Source organism: Lissotriton vulgaris, unplaced genomic scaffold (genome assembly GCF_964263255.1).
Source record: "Lissotriton vulgaris unplaced genomic scaffold, aLisVul1.2 SCAFFOLD_1317, whole genome shotgun sequence".
NCBI lineage: Eukaryota > Metazoa > Chordata > Amphibia > Caudata > Salamandridae > Lissotriton > Lissotriton vulgaris.
The window spans coordinates 191,182-211,350 of record NW_028248901.1 but is presented as its reverse complement, the minus strand read 5'-3'; the positions used below and the strand labels follow the sequence as shown (position 1 = coordinate 211,350).

The 20,169-nt window shown below is 41.0% G+C and overlaps 1 protein-coding gene across 1 annotated transcript in view; it reads left to right on the top strand.

Annotated features, from left to right (window-relative positions):
* The window catches only part of FGF9 (fibroblast growth factor 9), a 113,556-nt gene that overhangs the window by 56,865 nt on the left and 36,522 nt on the right, over positions 1–20,169 (top strand). The window contains exon 2 of the mRNA XM_086950203.1: positions 18,359–18,462. Within this exon, the coding sequence (XP_086806329.1) occupies positions 18,359–18,462 (104 nt within the window). The remainder of the gene's footprint in view (positions 1–18,358; positions 18,463–20,169) is intronic.

The window sequence follows — 20,169 nt, the reverse complement described above, 5'->3', positions numbered from 1 at the left end:
TGCATGTTTCATTTGACTCAAAGAATGAAGGAAACACTGACTTGGAACTAGACAAGGCTCCAGAATCCTTTAGTTTCTTCATAAGGTGACTTGAAAGGACAGCTTTCATTTTTGTAATGATATTTTTTAAAGTAATTACGAAATTCTCTGTGTGGATGTTATCAGTCACTATACTGAGAAGAGCCCTGTACAATTCAAAATCCACTCTTGCCAGCATGCAAAACTCCCTGAATTCTACAACTGTAGAGCGAGGATCTCGTACACTATCACGACCCTACCAGTCTCGATTTAAAAAAAAAAAAAATTTTTATATGTTTTTATTTTTTCAGTTCCAATCGATGTTGATGAGTTTGCAGCCTACATTTTGTAATCACTCCCCTGTGGCATTTATATTTTTAAGAAAGTATGGGAACGCTTTTCTGAAAAGCTTCCAGTAAGAATAACTGGCAGCCAAAGCTGAGATTAGGTAAAACTTTGAATATCACACTTTCCACCTTTAATTCGCTTTGTTAGCCTGGACAGCCTGTATGCCATAGGTGGTGCTGTTACCTCTAGTAGTAACCGCACTTTGCGTGACTTTCATTTCACAATTTAAATAAACAGCCAGGTTTTATTGTAAACCCTCTTTAAATATGTTTTATAATTGTTGAACCTTTACTTACCAAATTGGCTAGCGAATGGGTACATATCTTGGTTACTCATATTTTGTGATGAGATTTAATTGTGTTAAAATTAATATTCTTAGAAACCTCAAAAGAGAAATATTTTGTGAGCGTACAGCGAGCAGACTTTGATCTCTTTTTCTGTTACATTGTAAGAAATTGAAACTCCTGATAGGAATTGCTACTAACAATTAGAATTTCGACTGGTAGGCAATGTGGTGTTTTTCATGGATTAAAGCTACGATTCCCACCCGTTTCCTTCGCATTGACTTATCCCTATGTCGGCAATTACACCAACGGCCGAACCACGTGTTGCCTTTGCAACTCGGTCGCAACAACAAATGCGTCTTAACCACGCAGTCATTTACCATGCATGTCTTTACGACATCCCTTAGGTAAAGAAGCGTTAGACTTAAAATCCCACTGCTTTCCCTACCAGACTGGAGTTGAAATAGTAAACTATACTGTTTCAAAGCCCAGCGCTTTCCGTAAGGCAAGTAGTTGTAAAGATGTTGTAAAGACTTGCATTGTAAAGGAGGGCGTGCTTAAGACGCATTCGTTGTTCCAACTGCGTTGTTAAGGAATGCTTGGTTTAGGCATTTGTGGTTGTTGTACAACCAAATGTCACTTCTCTCACCCAAGAACAGTATATGTTTGTTTTTCTATAAGGCGTGGTCTTCTTGCCTTTTGTATTTTCCAGCCAGTACACTGCTGTGTATGTCCAAATTTCAACATTGAATTGTTGCATCCATCATAATACCCTAGTTTTAGATCGTCTTAGCAATAGTTACTAAATATTCGTATCCGAGCACCAACTTTAAGAAGCTACAGCTTGAATACTTTGCCTTAGTTCTGAGTTTAGCAACACAAAGCAAACATATTTACACTTCACCATGATTAATCTACCTGCCTTGCAAGTCTTGATGTTGTGGTTGCAACCCTATTCCACAATAAAAAAAACCTCATGGAATGCCTAGGATTCCTATTACTTCTTGACTACTCCATTATTGCCTACATCCCATAATAGGTACTGATTAAAGTTGTTGGAAATTGGGTTTCTGGTTGACTGGGGTGTGAGCTCTGGTCCAGCACAACCACAATCCAAGTCAGGGTAAGGCTCAAGGAACTCACAGAAGATGAGTCCAGGACCTGTTGGGGAGCCTGTTACGCCCCTGATGCTCAGATCATGAGTCCAGCAGACTAGCCACTCAAGTCACTCTGGGGTCCTGGGTTCAAGATGGAGTTGCAGGTCCAGGTCTTCTTGCCGAGGGAAGAGGGTGGCAGGCAATAGGCCAGTTGTTCCTTGTAGAATAGCAGTCCAGCAGAGTGGCAGTCCTTGTAGCAGCACAGTAGTCCTTCTGCTGAGCAAAGAATCCACAGGTGCAGAAGTGTACTGAACTGGTGGTGCCTGAGGCCCTTCTAGAAGCTTCTAGAGGCATGCCTTTGAAGTGCACAGATGCCCTGCCTTCCCTGCCCTGGCTTCAAGCTGGCCTATGTGACAATACAAGGTTGTAGGCCGTTTGTGTGGAAACAGGACACAGCCAATTCAGGTGTATGTGAGAAGGCCCAGCTCCTCCTTCCCGTCCTACCAGTGATGGCCCATCCAGTCACACCTAAGCTCCCATTGTGTGTGGCTGCTTATGGTGAATACACAAAGCCCTACTGCCAATTACACCCAGTCATGTGACTAGGGACAACCTACAGGCACCAAATGGCTAAGGCAAGAACATGCCAACCTTCTAAAAGTTGCATTTTCATAACTGTAATTTAAAATCTAACTCACCCATAAATTGGAATTTTAAATTAAGATTCCAGAGACACCAAACATGAACCAGTCATCTCCTCCTATTTGGAAATTACACTTACAAAATATAATAAGGCAACTACAGTGTTATCCTTTGGGAGAGATAGGCCTTGCAGTAGTGAAACATGAATATTAGAGTTTTTCATACCAGGACAAGTAAAACTTAAAAGTACATGTCCACTCCTTTTATTACATGGCACCCTGCCCTCTGGATTGTCCTGGGCCTACCCTAGGAGTTACATATGTATTAAAAAGGACAGTTTGAGCCTGGCAAAGGGCGTATTTTGCCAGGTCGACATGGCCGTTTGAAACTGCACACACACGCTCTACATTTGCCGACCTGAGGCATGTTTGAAGGTCTACTTAAGTGGGTGGCACAATCAGTGCTGCAGGCCATGTCTGAACTGGGGTGGCTTGGTGAGTAAAATAACGATGGATTAAACCCAGATCTGTGACTGGGGGTGAATGTTTTGCCATTGTGCTACATTCCGTCCATCATCTTGTGTGTTTTGCCGTTCACCCTATGTGGGAAGGGTATGCCCAGACGTGGGTCCAGTGCTCACTAAGCCACTGGAGTCAAGCTATCCTGGCTGAAGATGGCTGATAGCCAGAAACCGGTCCTAGGATGCTTGATTCTGGTCCAAGGACGACCTGGCTTAGCAGTTCCGGCTGGACTGTTCTCATGAGGCACAGGGTCCAGACTGATTTGCTTGTCTGAACTGGGGTAGCTTGGTGAGCAAAATAACGATGTATTAAACTCAGATCTGTGACTGGGGGTGAATGTTTTGCCATTGTGCAACATTCCTTCCATCATCTTGTGTGTTTTACAGGCCAACTAGTGGCATATATTTTACAGGCCCTCGGCACATGTAGTGCACTTTTAATAGGGACTTATAAGTAAATTTAATATGCCACTTGGGTATGAGCCAATGTTTTAGGGAAAGAGCACAAGCACTTTAGCCGTGGTTAGAGGTGATAGACTGTGCAGAGTTTAAAGGCCAACAAAACCGAAGTCAGCAAAAACAGGAGTTCTGAAGGCAAAAAGTTTGGGTGAAACTACGAAAAGGATACCAGGTCTAACAGAAGTCACTAATTCCATTCTGATGTAGTTGATCATGATATGCAAATTATTCATGGCTTATCCAGATAGGGCATTAAATTGTACATGTATGAAATATCAGTTGAGTGCTCAGGGAGTACATGTATCCATGATAGAGTGGTCACAGAGTACTCCATCTTTGGGTGAGTGCTCATGGAACATGCAGATGGTTCTCGTCAAGTAGACTTATCCTTTTCCCTTGTGGGGATATTCACTCAGCTCACCTTTCCCCACACTTCACTCGCACTTCTAAGTGAGAGTTACAGTGTATACATGCAATATCCCTAGATTTGTAGCCAATGTGTATGCATGCTTTGGTTATTCATGAAGTTCATACAACTCCTGTCCCAACACAATTGTGCATGATGTACCAGTATCTTTAAATAGGAGCTCACATATGTGGTAGATCCTGCATGGCGTTTACGTAATTCCTGTATACTGATGATTGTCAGGTGTATGTATCCTATATCCTAGATGGGTTCTCATAGGTTATAAAAATGTGTTGAGTGTTTTCGAAGCTCATAAAATACATTACTGTTAGATGAGCATAACAAAGTGCCTGTGACTTATCATCCATTGCAGGTGCTCATGGATTGTGTATATCCAATAGTAATTAGTTAGATCCAGATGGAGGTTGTTTACTCTGTAAGTAAAGTTATGAATAATACAAACAATACCCACAAGAATTGCGGCTCGGACAAGACCAGGAACATGATTTATCAGATAGAAAAGCTCGGAAAAGAGTACCCTAGGTTATTCATAGAGAGAGAAGCTATGTTTTGAGATGCCTTTTAAACAAAAGATGATCTTCTATTTCTGTGATATATCGTGGCAGCATATTCCACAGTTTAGCTGTGGCGTATGAAAGGGATCTGCCACCACATCTGGCTCTGTGAATTCCGGGCAGTGCTCCTAGCCTGTTGATGACTGAGCGCACTCTGCCCCTAAAGATTTGCATGTGGAGATTGCATCTAGCCCACTCTCTTCAAAGAATTGTTAATAAACGCCATCAAACCAGTCTACTCTTGATGGGTGCTCAAAGACGGCAGATATCAATTGACAAGGTGTTTATATCCCAATAGATGCTCATCGATTTCATGTCTCTTGTCTCTAAATGGGTGCTGGTTTGTGCTTGCCTAAAACTGTCTCACTGCACATGCAGTTTCGTTAACTGTAAACTGTACCTAATAAGCAATAATAAAGCTATGTGGTCTCCTCTCTAGTAGGTCACACTTTTGGCTTTGCCAGTGTTTTTTTTTATTCAACAAAGGAGTTATAATGCGTGGAAACTCATAGCGGTTAGTTTTGTAAAGGTTTTTGTATGGAGGACATTTTTAATTTATCTACCTAACATTGCGGACAGCCATGCTAAACTACTACAAAAAAAGTTTTTAAAAATCCTAATAATTACAATGAAATCAAATGTGCATATGAGCGCAAACGAAACACCCACTAAAGCAAGAGCAGCCGCAGCAGTTTGGGATTGCTGGGCCTGCTAAAATTATAATAATAGTAAAAGATTTTCAAAAATGAAAGCGTGACAGGAAGCAATGGGGAGTGGAATAAAAATATAGTGCAGAGTATAGGCGCCAAAAAGGGAAAAGCAAAGGAGGGCAAATAAAACAAGGGATGGGCTTTGCACCCACCAGCCCTCGTATAAATAAATAAATAAATAAATAAATAAATAAATACTAAAAAACATATAGACGGTCTGGATGGCGAAAAAAGTATAGTTTGTGCAAAGGGCACACAAACAAGAAAAAGAAAATAAACACTAGAGTGCTCAATGCATCTCATCCAGTCACAACAATGCAAAAATTAAAAATTATCCTGGGAGAGACAAGCAAAAGAATAGGGATGAAAACCACGGAATCAAAAGCACATACTTGAGATAGTCAACAAAGCCATCCAGTCAAGGGTAAGGGCGCAACCCAAATCCAGAGTATATTTTATTTATTGTAAAAGATAGATAGAAAGATAAATAGCTAGATAGATAGATAATGGAATTTTGTAACTTGGAATATGTTATACATGAAGGAAGCCCTGGGGGAGGTTGATAGTGTATAAGACTCCCTTATTGGGGCTGTGGAGAGTGCTGCATGGAAACTCGAAGAGGCATAGGTTGTGAATGATACGCCATTCTTGAGACATGCAGAATCTCGGGTACACTGCAAGTTTGCTACATCCTAAGGCTGTGGCAAAGGTGAATCAGAGGTTGTTTCATGTGTCAGATGTGTGGCAAACTGTGTTTTTTACTTGGAGTAAAGTTGGTCCAATGTTTAAATATTTTTATTATCTCCATACTTGAAAGATATTTTAACATAATATCAAGGTATAGATATCCCAGAGTTCTGGTTCTTTTGGATCATAAAGATTGTGATGTGAGTATATATCATATGAAGAAAAGGAAAAAAAATTATATATTTATATATATATATATTTATATATATATATATATCCAAATAAACGAACCTCTCCAGCAAGAAGACGTCAGCCCACACAGGTAAGTTGAACGGACCTCCTTTATTGACAGGAAACAAACGGCATGATGCATTTCGGCGTAACGTGCCTTTTTCAAATGCCTAATGTTTGTAGAATTCACCTGCACACGACGGGTTCCACTGAGGGGAAGATGAATTTCAACCCGCAACTACGAGTTGATTGGCTGCAGACACACTAGCGGTAGTCCTTGCCCCAGTGGGCGGTGTCCACAGCTCGCCCAGGATTGTGGTCAATGTAGTGTGAGGGGGTCAATTCTCTTTACCTACACCCCACCAACAATACTAGCAGCGCACCAGTGTCACTTCCCTTAGTAGGCAGCGGTGACGCGATGCAGTCATCTCCCCATGTTAATGGCCTTTCGATGCGCTGTCAGCTGCGGTGGCTCGGCGTCTTCCCAAGAGCATTGAGACTTTCCACGAGTTACCACACTGCGCCGAGCACTTCAGGGCGGGGGCTTCAAGTGCGAGTGGCAACGCACTAAAACATCCAAATAAACGAACCTCTCCAGCAAGAAGACGTCAGCCCACACAGGTAAGTTGAACGGACCTCCTTTATTGACAGGAAACAAACGGCATGATGCATTTCGGCGTAACGTGCCTTTTTCAAATGCCTAATGTTTGTAGAATTCACCTGCACACGACGGGTTCCACTGATATATATATATATATATATATTTTTTTTTTAATTCGGTAGATGTAGAGTTAAGCCTAGTGAAACTATACTTACCTATGTATGCCTTCTTCACAATATTTTTTGGGGTATATTCTGGCTATTTTTGTAGCACTACATTTATGTGCTAATATCCTAATTTACCTCTTGAAGAGAACTGGATTCCCCTCATCGCTCTTGTCAGAGAATTTCCATGATGTTATAGAAGGACTATCAGCTCTTTGCGAAAGACCAGGGTTGTCTCTGTATCTATGTGTGGTTTAGCTTGGCCACTTTGTTAAACAATTTCCATGGCGCTCTCCTATTAGATGTAGAATTTATGTGAAAACCCAAAGAAAAATGGATAAGAAAGTAGCAATCTAATGACTAAAGGTCTTTTTTGGTAGCCATTTAACATCAGCAATTTGATATAAGGCACAATGTACCAAGACACACAAAGAGCAAGTACAAATGTCCTGAAAATAAATCTAGGCTGCTATCGAACGATTTATATTAGTGTAGATAATGGTAAGAGTGTGGAGGGACACCAGTTGGGAAGGTTATAGAACAAGTTACTTTAACTTGGTTATTGACAAGCCTTGGGAGCAAATGTTGTCATAGAAGGAGGTGCCTACCCCGAAAGTGCTGAACAAAATATAGAGCAGGTCGCCTTATATCGGAGCAAATAAGAAGGAGCATGATCTGACTTTAAACGCACCAGTTGGGTAATTTCATCAATCCGAGATGTGCTAAATTGCTTTCTTGTCCAATTCTGGCTAATCCAGTGCTAACAATGTCTTGATAATGGCTGGCAAACCGTTTCGAACTATTTTCATAACATTTTTAGTATTGAACGTATCTGCAGGTGTCAATTGGCTGCATCTTGCATTTTCTTTTATTTCATTTTTGGTCTGCCATTCAGCTTTCTCTAGTCTGTTCAACTGTACTTATTTTGTTTTCTATGAAACATTCCCCCCCATATTTGGCAAAGAAGCAACGGGAAGCAAAATGTAGGCATCGGACAGCTCTGGCCATACGAATGTGGGATCGTTTTTGTATTCCTATGACCTTAAAGCAGACTGTAATTCTCTACCAAAAAGAGTGTCCCAAGTATTTGCCTACATTAATGCCGAAGTAGTTGGTAGGTGCTCCTGTTTCTTCTGAAAGATGACATATTACATTCGATTAGGCCCCATCATTCAGGTGCAATTTAGGCTTGCTATTTGTGTGGCAAGTAGTGCCATGTGACACTCTTGTGGCCATCTGTGTGTCTGCACTGGACACTGCCCTCTGCCAACCCTGTTAAAGTACTGTCTACTAGAATTTTATATTTGAATTTACTGATTTGTTGACCTTCACTATAATGCTAGCCATCTTATTACGCCCACTTTAGTATATTTAACACCCAAGAGTTAAAATATCCATTTGTGTTTTTTAAGTTGGACATTGCGCTTACGAATAGGAAAACCTTGTTATCCTAAATGGTCACCTACAGTTTCTACTTTATCCTCATTTCCTTTTTTATTCAAGTGTTCAAGGATGGCTCTAGGGTGGTGCGACCAGTGCCACTGCACCCGGTGCTGACTTCAGGGAGTGCCTGGGCCTGTTATCAAGTTTATTTTGGTTTTAAAAGCACCTTATGCCACATTTCTTGCTTCCAGCAGTTTCCAGGCAACAAAAAAATGTCAAGATAACTCAGGTAATTAATGTTCTTCCAGGAGAGAGATGGGAGTTTTGTCTAGTTAACGTTTTGACTGATCATCGAATAGCACAGAGGATTAATATGCCTGTTGCAGAGAAAGTGTACCATGCTAATCACAAAGTGCATATAATGTAAATAGGTCAATGAGTTACTGCCTTTGTCACAGAGATCCTAATATAGAACAGTGAATTATTAACTGTCATCAAAGAACTGCATACACACTGCAAAGTGTAGATTAGTGCATAGATTACTGTTGCAAAAATGGTTCATTTGGGTAGAAATCTATTCTTCTTATTAAAGAGAACCCCCAACTATGGTGTTCTGTTTTCAATTCTCACTCTGTTCTTCTCTAGACCAAGCACTATATTGACTACCAGTAAAGCTGACATGTCACTCCTACACCTTGTAGTCCTCTGGCTTATGTAACATTTCCTATACCCTGATTTACACGTATAATTGATTGTCCCTTTGTAATGTGTGTATGATGCAAAGTGCTCTGACACCCTACACTGAAGCTATATAACGAATTAAATGCATCTGAAAGAGAGTGGTTATGGAGACTTGAGGAGCACTAGGGGGTGGTGAGGTAATCCGTGGTGGAGGTGGTCTTCACCTTCATCAGCAGGTGTGGGGTGCCAATAAACATTGTCGCACCGGGTGCCACCAGCAGATGGGAGGGTGCCAACAAACATTGTCACACCGGGTGCCACCAGCATTAAGCCAGCTCTGCAAATGTCTTCTTGTGCTATATAAAATGCATGTTTTAAAGACAAACAAGCAGGAGAGGCTCGTGTCGGGGAAGAAAGGAGGAGCAGATGGGGGTGTTGGAGGAGAGATGATGGAGACAAATTAAAAAATAATAATACAGCCTTATGACCCTCCAGTGAAGGCCCGCTCCTGCGTTAAAGGCCCGAGCCAAAGTCGAGGGACTTTAACAAGGGACCGGGACTTTATTAGCCAGTATAGCCCTGCTACAAAGGACTATAAGGCTATTAGAACATTCTGCCACTAGAGAGAAGAATGTTCTGACAAATCAAACAAAGGCCTCTCAAAGGCCTTTGTAAAAAATGGAATGTTGCTCTGCGGGCCTTTACCGGCCCGTAGAAGCATGGAGCACTCCATTGTCTACAATGAAGCTACCACCATTCCAATGTTCGAATAAAAGATAACTTACCTGCCGCCCTCCAGGGTCGTGTTGCGCTCTTCTGCTCCTCTCCTCTTCAGTGCAGGAAGGCACAAGCTTCCAGCCTGCCCTGTGGCTAATCCCGAAGCTACTCTCATGCATGAGAGCAACTTCAGGATTGGCCTGAGTGCCGATGATGTGCGCTCCAGGACAGACTAGGAGTCTGTGCTTGCTCTCTCCAACTCCAGCAATGCAGCTAGGGTTGGAGAGAGATTCACTGCGCATGTGGGTTTGTCTGGCCTGAGACAGCAGGCCAGACCCACATGCTCAGTGAATAGTAGTGCCCAATACTCCCCCTCCAGGCCATCATTACCCTGGCCCTGCCCCTAAGCCTCTGCACAAAAAAATAAAACTGGTTTTGAACCAGTTTTATTTTTCATGGTTATTAGATACTGACAGGTGGGGCGACGCTCCTCCACCATAGCAGAGGAGCCGCCGATGGCCTCTAGATAGCAATTCATTAGGGTGCGTATAGATGTGTATCTAACACTAAATATCAGAAATTAATTTTCAGGTATTGGTCCATATTATTGTAACTAAAATATCTTCTGACAAATATTTTGTATAAAAATATATTGCCCCTATTGGAGTTAATAATAGAAAATCTACACTCAATGAACCAACGTTTTTACAAGCAATTAGGACACAATATTTCTGTCACATTAAATTTTTATTTATGCTATTCTGATACATCAAAATTATGTGTATCCCATGAACTGCTTTCAAAATGGTAGTGTATGCATTAACAAAGGTAGTACTTGATTCAAAAACTGCATGGTGAATGACAAGATGGAAATTGCGACAGCACAGCCATTTTGGTATCCCCCGGTGCAACGTGATACATTTTTAAAATATTCATTAGTCTTACTGTCTCATGTTGGTGCGACAGTAAAGATCATGAACTATCTGCAAAAATTTTGAATTTGTCAAAGGTAGCCTCGGTGAGAAGGGAAGCTGTGTTGCTAGTAGCAACGCTTGGTGGCAGATTGTGATTGTTGTAGTGGGAAAGCTAGGGTAGATGTGTGTAAAGGCAAGCAATGGTCAAAGAGCGGAAACCCCAGGCAGCATTAACTGGGGCAAGGCAAGTAGAGAAAGGTCTTGGAGGTGGAACGCAACTATTCGGTAGGGAACTTAGCAGTGATGGGGATGCCAGGGTGACACACCTAACAAAGAAGTGGGGCGGCCAGTCGTCCCAAGCATATGCACAGCTCATTGATTGCCATCTTGGCAAGAATGTTTCCAATTTTTCATCATTATTTATCTTCATGCTTTCAACTGTGTAATCACTTGTAATCCCACTCTTCTCATACTTCCATTCGAATCCACCCCCTCCGTGTGTATGCTTATTTTCAAGTTTCTACTGTTCTAGCTGCACCCATCCGGACCTTTGTGCAAGAACATGACGTGAAGCATAAATTCATTCAAAGCAGTGTTTGTTTGATGGACATAACCCAATGCATTTCGGGCTCAACGCCCTTCTTCGGGGGTCACTACAAATGATCAAAAAAAGCATCATTAAAATCTACGTATTCTGTAAGTGTTAACTTAATTTTCTTCATTTAAGCACCTTTTATTCGTTATTTAAAACTCATCAAATTAATAAACCATATAACCTTCACACTCTACTAAAAATATTTATGATTACGATGGACCCTTCCATTTAACTCCCTTTCACTACGTGACGCCTCCCAACTCTGTGTGTGAAACTGAGTTTTGCCCTTTGTTTCGGTAACGTCTCTAGTACGTATGCAGCCCACTTTAAAACATCATGCTATCCACAGGTTGTGTCTCTCTCGTTATGTTCAGTGCCTACCTCTCAGGTTATTCCTTCTCCGAGTTGTCACTCATACCCTCCCTCTCATCCAACCTCCATACTAAAGTTGTTCCCATTTTACAAATCGACAAAACCCTCTCCTTTCCGATGTGAAAACGCCATTCACCCGTCCCTCTTTGGACCGTAGTCTCAATCCTGCACCACATTTTCGCATTATCCCGTAAACAACCTTTCGTTTCGCACGTACCTGTGATTATCCGTGTTAAAATCTTATCGCATTGTCCTCCACCCAAAATCGTATGCGTCCCATCGTTCCTAGCGCTGTTAAAATCCTCATTCTTCCCTCCCTATTGGTTCTTCAATTTGATAAAAAAATGAAAGAATGCCATTTAGCTAATCCCCCACCTGGCGCTACACTTCCCAGAATTCCATGTGCAAAGATGCTCCTAGTGAATCTCATCATATTAAATTCCAGTTCAAGTAAATCACTTGTTACGAAGTATCATTACACTCTTCAGAACAAACAAACATGCATTTAACGATCATTGTCTGTACACGTCCATCTTATAATGTTTTTCTCTGTCCGTCCTGAACCACGTGGTTCTTCATGCGCGTGGATTCGTATAGTCCTGAACTGTTCATCAATTATTTTTGTCTGTGGGTGCTTCCTGTGGGTAGGCCCAAGTTAAGATGCGTTTTTGAAGAAATACAGGATGCACACCTTTCTTTTTCCACCTTCAACTGTAATCGAATGTAATCAATGTTATTACTGGATTGCGTGCAAAATTGCTAAGTGCCTAGCCTCTTGGCACTAGGGTACTATAACAAAGAAGTGGGGCGACCAGTCGTCCCAAGCATATGCACAGCTCATTGATTGCCATCTTGGCAAGAATGTTTCCAATTTTTCATCATTATTTATCTTCATGCTTTCAACTGTGTAATCACTTGTAATCCCACTCTTCTCATACCTGCCTGGACCTTCGACGACTTACCCTGCCCTTGGTGCTGCCACTTAGGGTGACACGAGACTCTGAGACCCCTCACTACCTTTTGCAGTAAGCCCCTCCCTATTTTACACTATGCTCTTCTGAATAGTGGTGAGAAGCATGATTAAGGAGACCGAGCAGTGAAAGAACCATAGATGAGTGACTGTAGCTGTTGATTATTTCCTCTCACAAGGAGCGAATAGAGACGAACGCCTATGTAAGAGATGCTGATTGTGTGAGAATGTGTGCACATATATGTACCTTCAAAGTAAGATTTATTTTGTTCCGTACGGGCATCTAAGACGAGTTTTATACCTGGCCCCAATATTTGTCAAGGATACTGGGAAAGATTGATTGCCTATCGGTCATTGGTTCTGCCTCACACGCGTCTTTCAAGTCTTTGCATTATCATTAAAGTATCTCCATTCGGCATGCAGAGCCTATTATTGGGTTATGTGATGTTTGCATCGCTATTGTGCTCATATTGATTTTGAAAGCCATGGGGGCGGGGCAGAGTCACCCTAGGTCAGCCAGTCCAAAAAAGCAGCACCTGGGGGTTACCCCTGGGGCAGAAACCCCAGAGATTGACCCATTTCTGTGTGCTTGGCCACACATGCTGTTTCTGTGCAGTGTGTGTCTGTGCCGCTGAATAATCCATGAAGCAATGATCCGTATACCCTTGCAAGAAATGCATTTCATCTCTGTGTCCTCCCGACTGCGGCGCTTTCCTCTGGAGGATCATCGTAAGCCTTATTTATGTGGCTCGTGGTTGTTATTGATTTGACTACAGCCTATTTTGTCACAGAGGCAAAATGAATTGTTCTCAAATCCATGTAAGTGCTTTTCTATAAGCCATCTGGGACCCTCCACATTGTAACAACACGGTAATATTACACGTTGTTTCAGTTTAACATGTAAGAAGAACTAGAAGTAATTCACTAATAGCGCCATTCTGGCATAATTTCTCCGCCCCTGAATTTGCTCGTGCATTGGAAACATTCAATGTCACTAGAGAGTGTTTCTAACTGCTAAAATATCCCTCAATTGGGCGCTTTTAAAAAAATATCTGGGTCCAGTGCGTGGCCGGTCATGCACCCCTGCACCATTTGAACAGCAGAATCAAAATCTAGTATTGCTGCTGTCTTTGTTTTGATGACCTGACCGATTTAGCAGGCTGCTATTTTCCCCCAGAGATCGACAGGAGGACCATTGATTCTCTACGCACGGCCTCATCAGAAATGTGACTGTCAGAGTATTTTAATTGTATAGATGAGTTTTTCAAGATGTCCTGAAATGATCAAAATTAACCTAACTCTTTCAGTTCCCTCAGACTCCCTGGCCTCTTGTTTCAGCGTGAGTCAGAGGGGTGAGGGGGTGGAGTACGGTCTGTGCTAAACCCCACATTTCCTCTTCTGGGTGCAGTAAAGGCAAACCTCCCACTGAAGAGCTCTCATATATTTTGCTTTAGTTTTGTGCCAGTATAATAACCGCAATTTGTAAACGTTAAGGCCTTTTCTAAAGAGAGAAGCAGAATAAGGGGCGTACTGGGAACGCAAAGCAGCCCTGGCTAATGTCTTGAGAGGAGCCCCATAGGGTGCATAGAGTGCGAGCCTGACCACTACAAGCGGGGTCCCCCCCAAGAAAATTTGTGGAAATATTACAAAAATGGTGCATTTTACAACACATAATTTTTCATTACATATGTAATTGTATTTGTTTTTAAAGCATAGTAAATCTTGAATTTACATGCACCACGATGCAGCAATCTTTATTGGGGCTCGTCAATGAGTCCCTCACTATCACTCTCCAACAGGGCCTCTTATCTTTCCATAGCTCCTCTCTCACGTGTATTTAATTTATTTTATAACGCCTCTCATACCAGTGTAGGGTGTGGGAGCACTTTACTTCACACAAAAATACAGAGACAATGAATCATACATGCGTAAATCAGTGTATAGAAAATGTTGCATAAGACAAAGGGGACTACAAGGTGTAGGATTCACACGTCATCCATTCTGGTAGGCATTTTTAAGAGTCTTTGGTCTGGGGAAGCTCTAACTCAGGATTCAGAACTTAACACAGTGGTTAGGGTTGACTTTACTAATAAGAATTTATGTCTACCCAAAATACCCTTTTTAGCAAAATTAAGATAATGAAAGACTGGAAAAAACCCATAACTTTCTAACCTAGATTATGGTTGTAATTTATGAACTGCACAGGAACAAAAGGATCTCTGTGACAAAAGCGATAAACCTCTGAGCTATGCACATAAAATACTGTCCTGTGACCTGGATAGGACACACTCTTTGCAGCAGGCATATTAACTCTCTGCACTACCTTAGATGAGTAAAAACTACCACTAGACAAAAATTTGATCTCTCTCTAGCAGGTACATTAATCACCAGAGTTATCTTGGCACTTTTCTTGTTGCCTGAAAACTTGTGGACATACAAGGAACTCTGCAGTTCTCTTAAAACTGCTGCACTGTTACAAAACTGTTACAAAACCGTAAGTAAGTAATAAAAGCACCGCCCTCCTCCCCCCCCCCCCCCCACCCTTCCAGGCTCCTGGGAAAATGCCCGATGCCCATACAGCCAGTCTAGCCTTGCAGATAATATTTATTTTGACAGTACACTTTGCTCTTTAACACATCTCAGCCTTGTACATTACAGACTATGGGTTCTGCAACCCTCTGCATTAGTATCTCTATGGCTTATTTTTGGATCGGTACAAAAGGGGTTGGTAATGGACGGAGCATCTGAACCAATCAAACACTCACACCCAGTCAAAAGATCTGGGTTTAATCCATCACAGTTCTTTAGCCCACTCTGCCACCCCAGTGGATCGGCATAAACTAAAGGCCACTCCAAGCTTATTTAAATAAAATAAGATTCAGCACTGCATATAACAAAACATTTTGTGAACCTCCCTCCTTGGTTCCTGTGATTTTTTTTTTTATTTTCTTTTGTTTCGGGCAAGTGTATTTTTTTAAATGTAAGAAACTCCTGATTATTGGCCAATCTGCTGATTTTGCACTGGCCTGCTTTCCCTTAGATTTCGCTGTGTAGTTGCATCATTCAGTTTTTTTCCTGCATTTACCGGTGTAGTGTGTAAACATTATGGAAACAGAGTAGTTAAAATTGGTTTCTTGCGGACAAGAGACGTGCAACCATTTTACTCTCCTCTGCTGCCTATTGGTTTTCACGATGAAATCAGATCTGTGTAGTATTTTGTTCTGCACATTTGTATGGCAATGGAATGATATATGCTGTATTCGCTAGTTTCTTGTACACCGTATTTGTGCTGAACTCACTATTTTCCTAAAAGATTTCTGAAAATAGTAAGCAATATCAACAGCATTGCAAAAGACCACATTTTCTTATGAAAAGCCTAACCTAAAATCATTTGTGCTCTTCCCATATTAAAAAAAAAAACGTTTTTTGCAATAAATACGTGAAGGTCTCTAGAAAACACATGCACACCCTTAATTTTACCCTATGGTTCTATTTTCAAGTATTCAGTGAAATCTGCCATGGCTGAGATACTGATTTTACTAGATTTTACTGTTTGCTGCTACTTCAACCACTGTATTCCACTAAAAAAAGCGAAAATTGTATATACCGATGACCTCCCTTCTCTGGCATTAGATGACATTCAGACAGAGATCTACCATGTAAAGTTTACATGCAAGAGTAATCCTGAATGACTGGGCAGAGATTTGCGGCTAAATGTATGGGTTGAGAAATATTTGATTAATCACTTGTTCTAAACCCAATGTTACAGATTTCTTTGTAGTTCTAAATTAGAAGTAGTAGTCTGTGCCATGAGCTTTGGTCATCCCTTGCAACAAAATGCCATGAAGGTTTCCAGTGTGTGCCAAATGTCCCATGCCGAGGTTTGCACAAGGCAACATATCTCTTCTTAAAGATGTCTTTTTTTTTTACGGTGTTGTATATTTCCAGATTGGAGACTGGATGAAGAAGCAGGAAGCTGGTTAGAACTTTGTGTTTTTTGGTTTGTGAGTTGCTGGGTCATTCACATCTCTTCAGGCGAGTAGTTGCCTGACTCATTTTCAACTGCACTTATCTCTGTTTGTTCCATTTGTCTCCTGCTTGCAAATATAGCGTCAGGGATCTCATGTATACTCTTAAAACGTATAGATCTATTTTTCATTTTGCCCCTTGTAAAGCAAACTCATTTGGGTCGTGCCTCAGTTGGATGAAATGCACTATACATTGCATTTTTTTCCGAAACAAATTTCATTGGGCCTTTGCCAACAAAAGGACCCAGACGGCCCATATACATACACATGATTCTTCAGGATGAGACCCCACAAACGTGAACACGAACCTATGCATAGAATAGCCCCAGATACATTGGATTTTTGATTTAAAAAAAAGTATTAGATGACAATGTGTACATTGTCCCGTACATTGCTGATCATTTTGGATTTAATACCAATATTGTATTGGACTATTTTATCAAATGAAAGAAAGGCCGAAATTGGCAAAAATTCTCTGCCGATTTGATTTTTATTTCTGCTACTGGAATTGTGCTAGTATTAAAATCCGTTTCGGATACTGATTTGCTAAGCCTAGTATATTTCCCACTGGACAGCCATCTCCTGTTAAACAGATTCAACCTGAAGAATCAAACTTTGCTTAATAGCGGACGCATTAACGTAAAAAACACAAGTGCGTTTTGAGAGTCTAGCTTGAGGTCAATGATAATGGTCGGTGTCTTAAAAAAAAAAAGGCTGAAACCTCGGCAGCATACTTTCCCAAAAAGGACTGACCACCACTTGTGAAACAGTGTTAACACCTCTTCTTTATTATCAAATTGTGCCAGTCTTAAGTTTTTTGATGAACATAGTGAAATAAACCAAGTAATTGAAATCTTGGACGGTGAGTAGAGAAGTCATTTAAGTCTTAATCTGCTTCTGTTTAATTTTTGGCACCAGACCTTCAATGAAGCAATTGCAAGTCCTCTTCTTTTCTTAATGGGAAGGGTTTTGCAAGAGGACACGCATGAGAGGTCTTAAATATGTACCTTGCTATGCAGAGGAGATGGAATTGCAGAGTCACCAACATTATATGTGACACTAGATTTAACCATCCCTCACCCTCAGTTGCTTTCCTCAAATATAATTTACAAGGTGTACAGATGCTTATTTTTCACAAGACATATTGTAGCCTGCCTGCAGAAATGTTAATGCCATTTTTATGAAGCAGATTTAAGTGAAAGGAAAAATAAACAAGAGACAAGTGAGCTGTATCAGGGCATCTTGCTCATGGAATACTCCTTGACGAAGGAGTGGAGGATCTCCATCTTAATATTGTACAGTCCGATTCCATTACAAAACATCCACTCTACAAAGGATGCTAGCTCTTTGGACATGTTTGGCTACTGTTTCAAGTCACCCTTACTTTGCAGGTACTCCTACGTATTGTTTGCATAAAAAAGGAACACATTATTAAATTTTTATCTTTGATTGGCTCTATTCATATTTGTTTGATAGTGAAGTCTGAGCCTCGTTCTGAATAAAATTGCAAGAAGGCGTGCATGACTTCCATATTGATTGAAGAGACCAGGCCGGGTGGCGTAGTAAACTAATGCATCCGCTCCATTAATCTGTGTTTGACCTCAGGCTCACAGGTTCAAATCCTGGCAGGACCACTGAGCCTTTCATGTTCTGAGGTCAATAAGATGGGTACCATTAAGTTGAGTAACCATAAACATCTGTGCCAAATTACCAAAGGGGTAGTGTTTGATTTACAAATGCCACTTGAAGGCAGAAGTTGTGCCAATATACTAAATTTGTGTGATTACTAAAGTATTTCTGTTGCCCGGAGAAAACACACTTTTAATTATTGTTGTCATTTAATTTGTGTCTCTCTGATCAATATGTAAACTGTTTTATGTCCCTTTTAATAATCACAAACTATCTCTTTTAATATACCAAAGAGTTTATTTGTTATTTGTTGTTTATTTTTTGTAGGCATACTAGAATTCATTAGCATAGCGGTGGGCCTCGTCAGCATTCGAGGTGTGGACAGCGGACTCTACCTAGGAATGAATGAGAAAGGAGAGCTGTATGGGTCGGTAAGTTCTTTTTGTTTTAGGACATCTCAAAATCGCCGCACGCCCTCACCAACATAAATTTGCAGGCTTACATCTCCCTCCTCACAACATTAGACAGTTCATTCATTATACAGCCTATTATATCCCACTTTCTGTCTTCAAGGCCACAGGTTGTGAACAACCCTCTCCTAAGGTTACATAAATAGGGTCTCAATTGTAGACTACACTCAATACTTATGTGACGTGTAAAAAAAAAAAAGGGCCTTTTCTTTTTAGGTGTCCCATTTCAGATAGTGCAAGTTGTGTGGTTGATTGCTTACCATTGATTGGCTGCATTGCTACTCTAATTCGCTTGCTTCTTATTTGATGGCTTGCCTTCCTCTTCTTTTGTTTGTCCCTCCCCTAGAGGATAACGTCTTTATGATACTTTTGTTTAGCAAACTTGTATCCTTCCACTGCTCACATTTATGGAACTAATTTTTTTTCGTTCGCAATCCATGAGAGTGCATGTTTTTGTTAGCTTTGTCACTTGTATGCTGATTCCTCTCCCTCCCCCACAAACACCCTCACCTCTCCCAACTAGTTTGTAAAAGCACAGCAACATGAGATATTTTTGCTGGGATATGGTGAAAGAGGTTTTTGTTGTATCTGCTGCATTCCACATAGGGCATGAAAAACAATCTTTGGCACACAAACACATCCATGGTTTTGGATGACTGGCTATCTGCTGCACTCACTCAGACGGCCTTCTGAGGTAGAAGGTGTACTTAGCATGCCACCTCTCTTGGAGGCCATACATCCGCTCCCTGGGCTCCATAGACCACCAAATGGCTGAATCCTGGCAAATGTTTCTCTATTTTCATTCTGACAGGACCTTATTCTTTTTTAAATTCTGTTGAAGTTTTCTTACTTAAAAGTATTTGAAGAATAAACCATGCTATTTATAAAGGTTGAAAACTTTGAATTCCATGTATTGAGGTATCCTAAGATACGTATTTGATTCTCTTCCAGTATTTTGAAATTTTGTAAAACCTTTTTTTTTAACCAATACATTACAGACATGCTGTGTCTTGTATTTTAAAGGTGAGACCTACTGGCTTTTCTAACGCTTGTTAGTTTTTTAAGCCATCCAAAGTGTTAAAAATCTTTGTTGTAGTGCTCTTTATCACCTTGGGGTGTACCATCCTGGAACATCGTGGCTTGCATCCTGTTCTTAACCCTATCACTGCTGCCGTCGGCCGTCGCGAGCACTACCTCGCTGGTGCTGCGAACGTCCAACGTCCGTGGCCCCGCCCACTCCACGGAACCGCCGCACTGCCGCGAAATAATAGCTGCGGCTAAAGTGTTAAAAATTACTTTGTTTACAAGTTTTTCTGCATTTCTCTGAGGTGTATTCTCATTTTCTTCCTGCTTGGTTTGAGATCAGCTTGCTTCTGTTGCCCAAAAATTAAACGTTAGTCTCTCAGGGTGACACAAATAATCTCTGTGACACCCTCCCATTTCTCATATGTGAGGTCCTGTTTTGATCTAAAAGAAACATGTTCATGAATGTTGTATGAAACATAAACACATGTATTTGCAAAATGTCTGTAATCGACTCACATATCACCCTCATTAAAAATAAAGTAAATGAAAATGGTATTTAAAACAATCTGTTTAAGAATTATTAAAGATCATCAGGGCAAGACTCTCTGTAGAACAGAGCTGGCTCAATCAGGTGACCCCTAA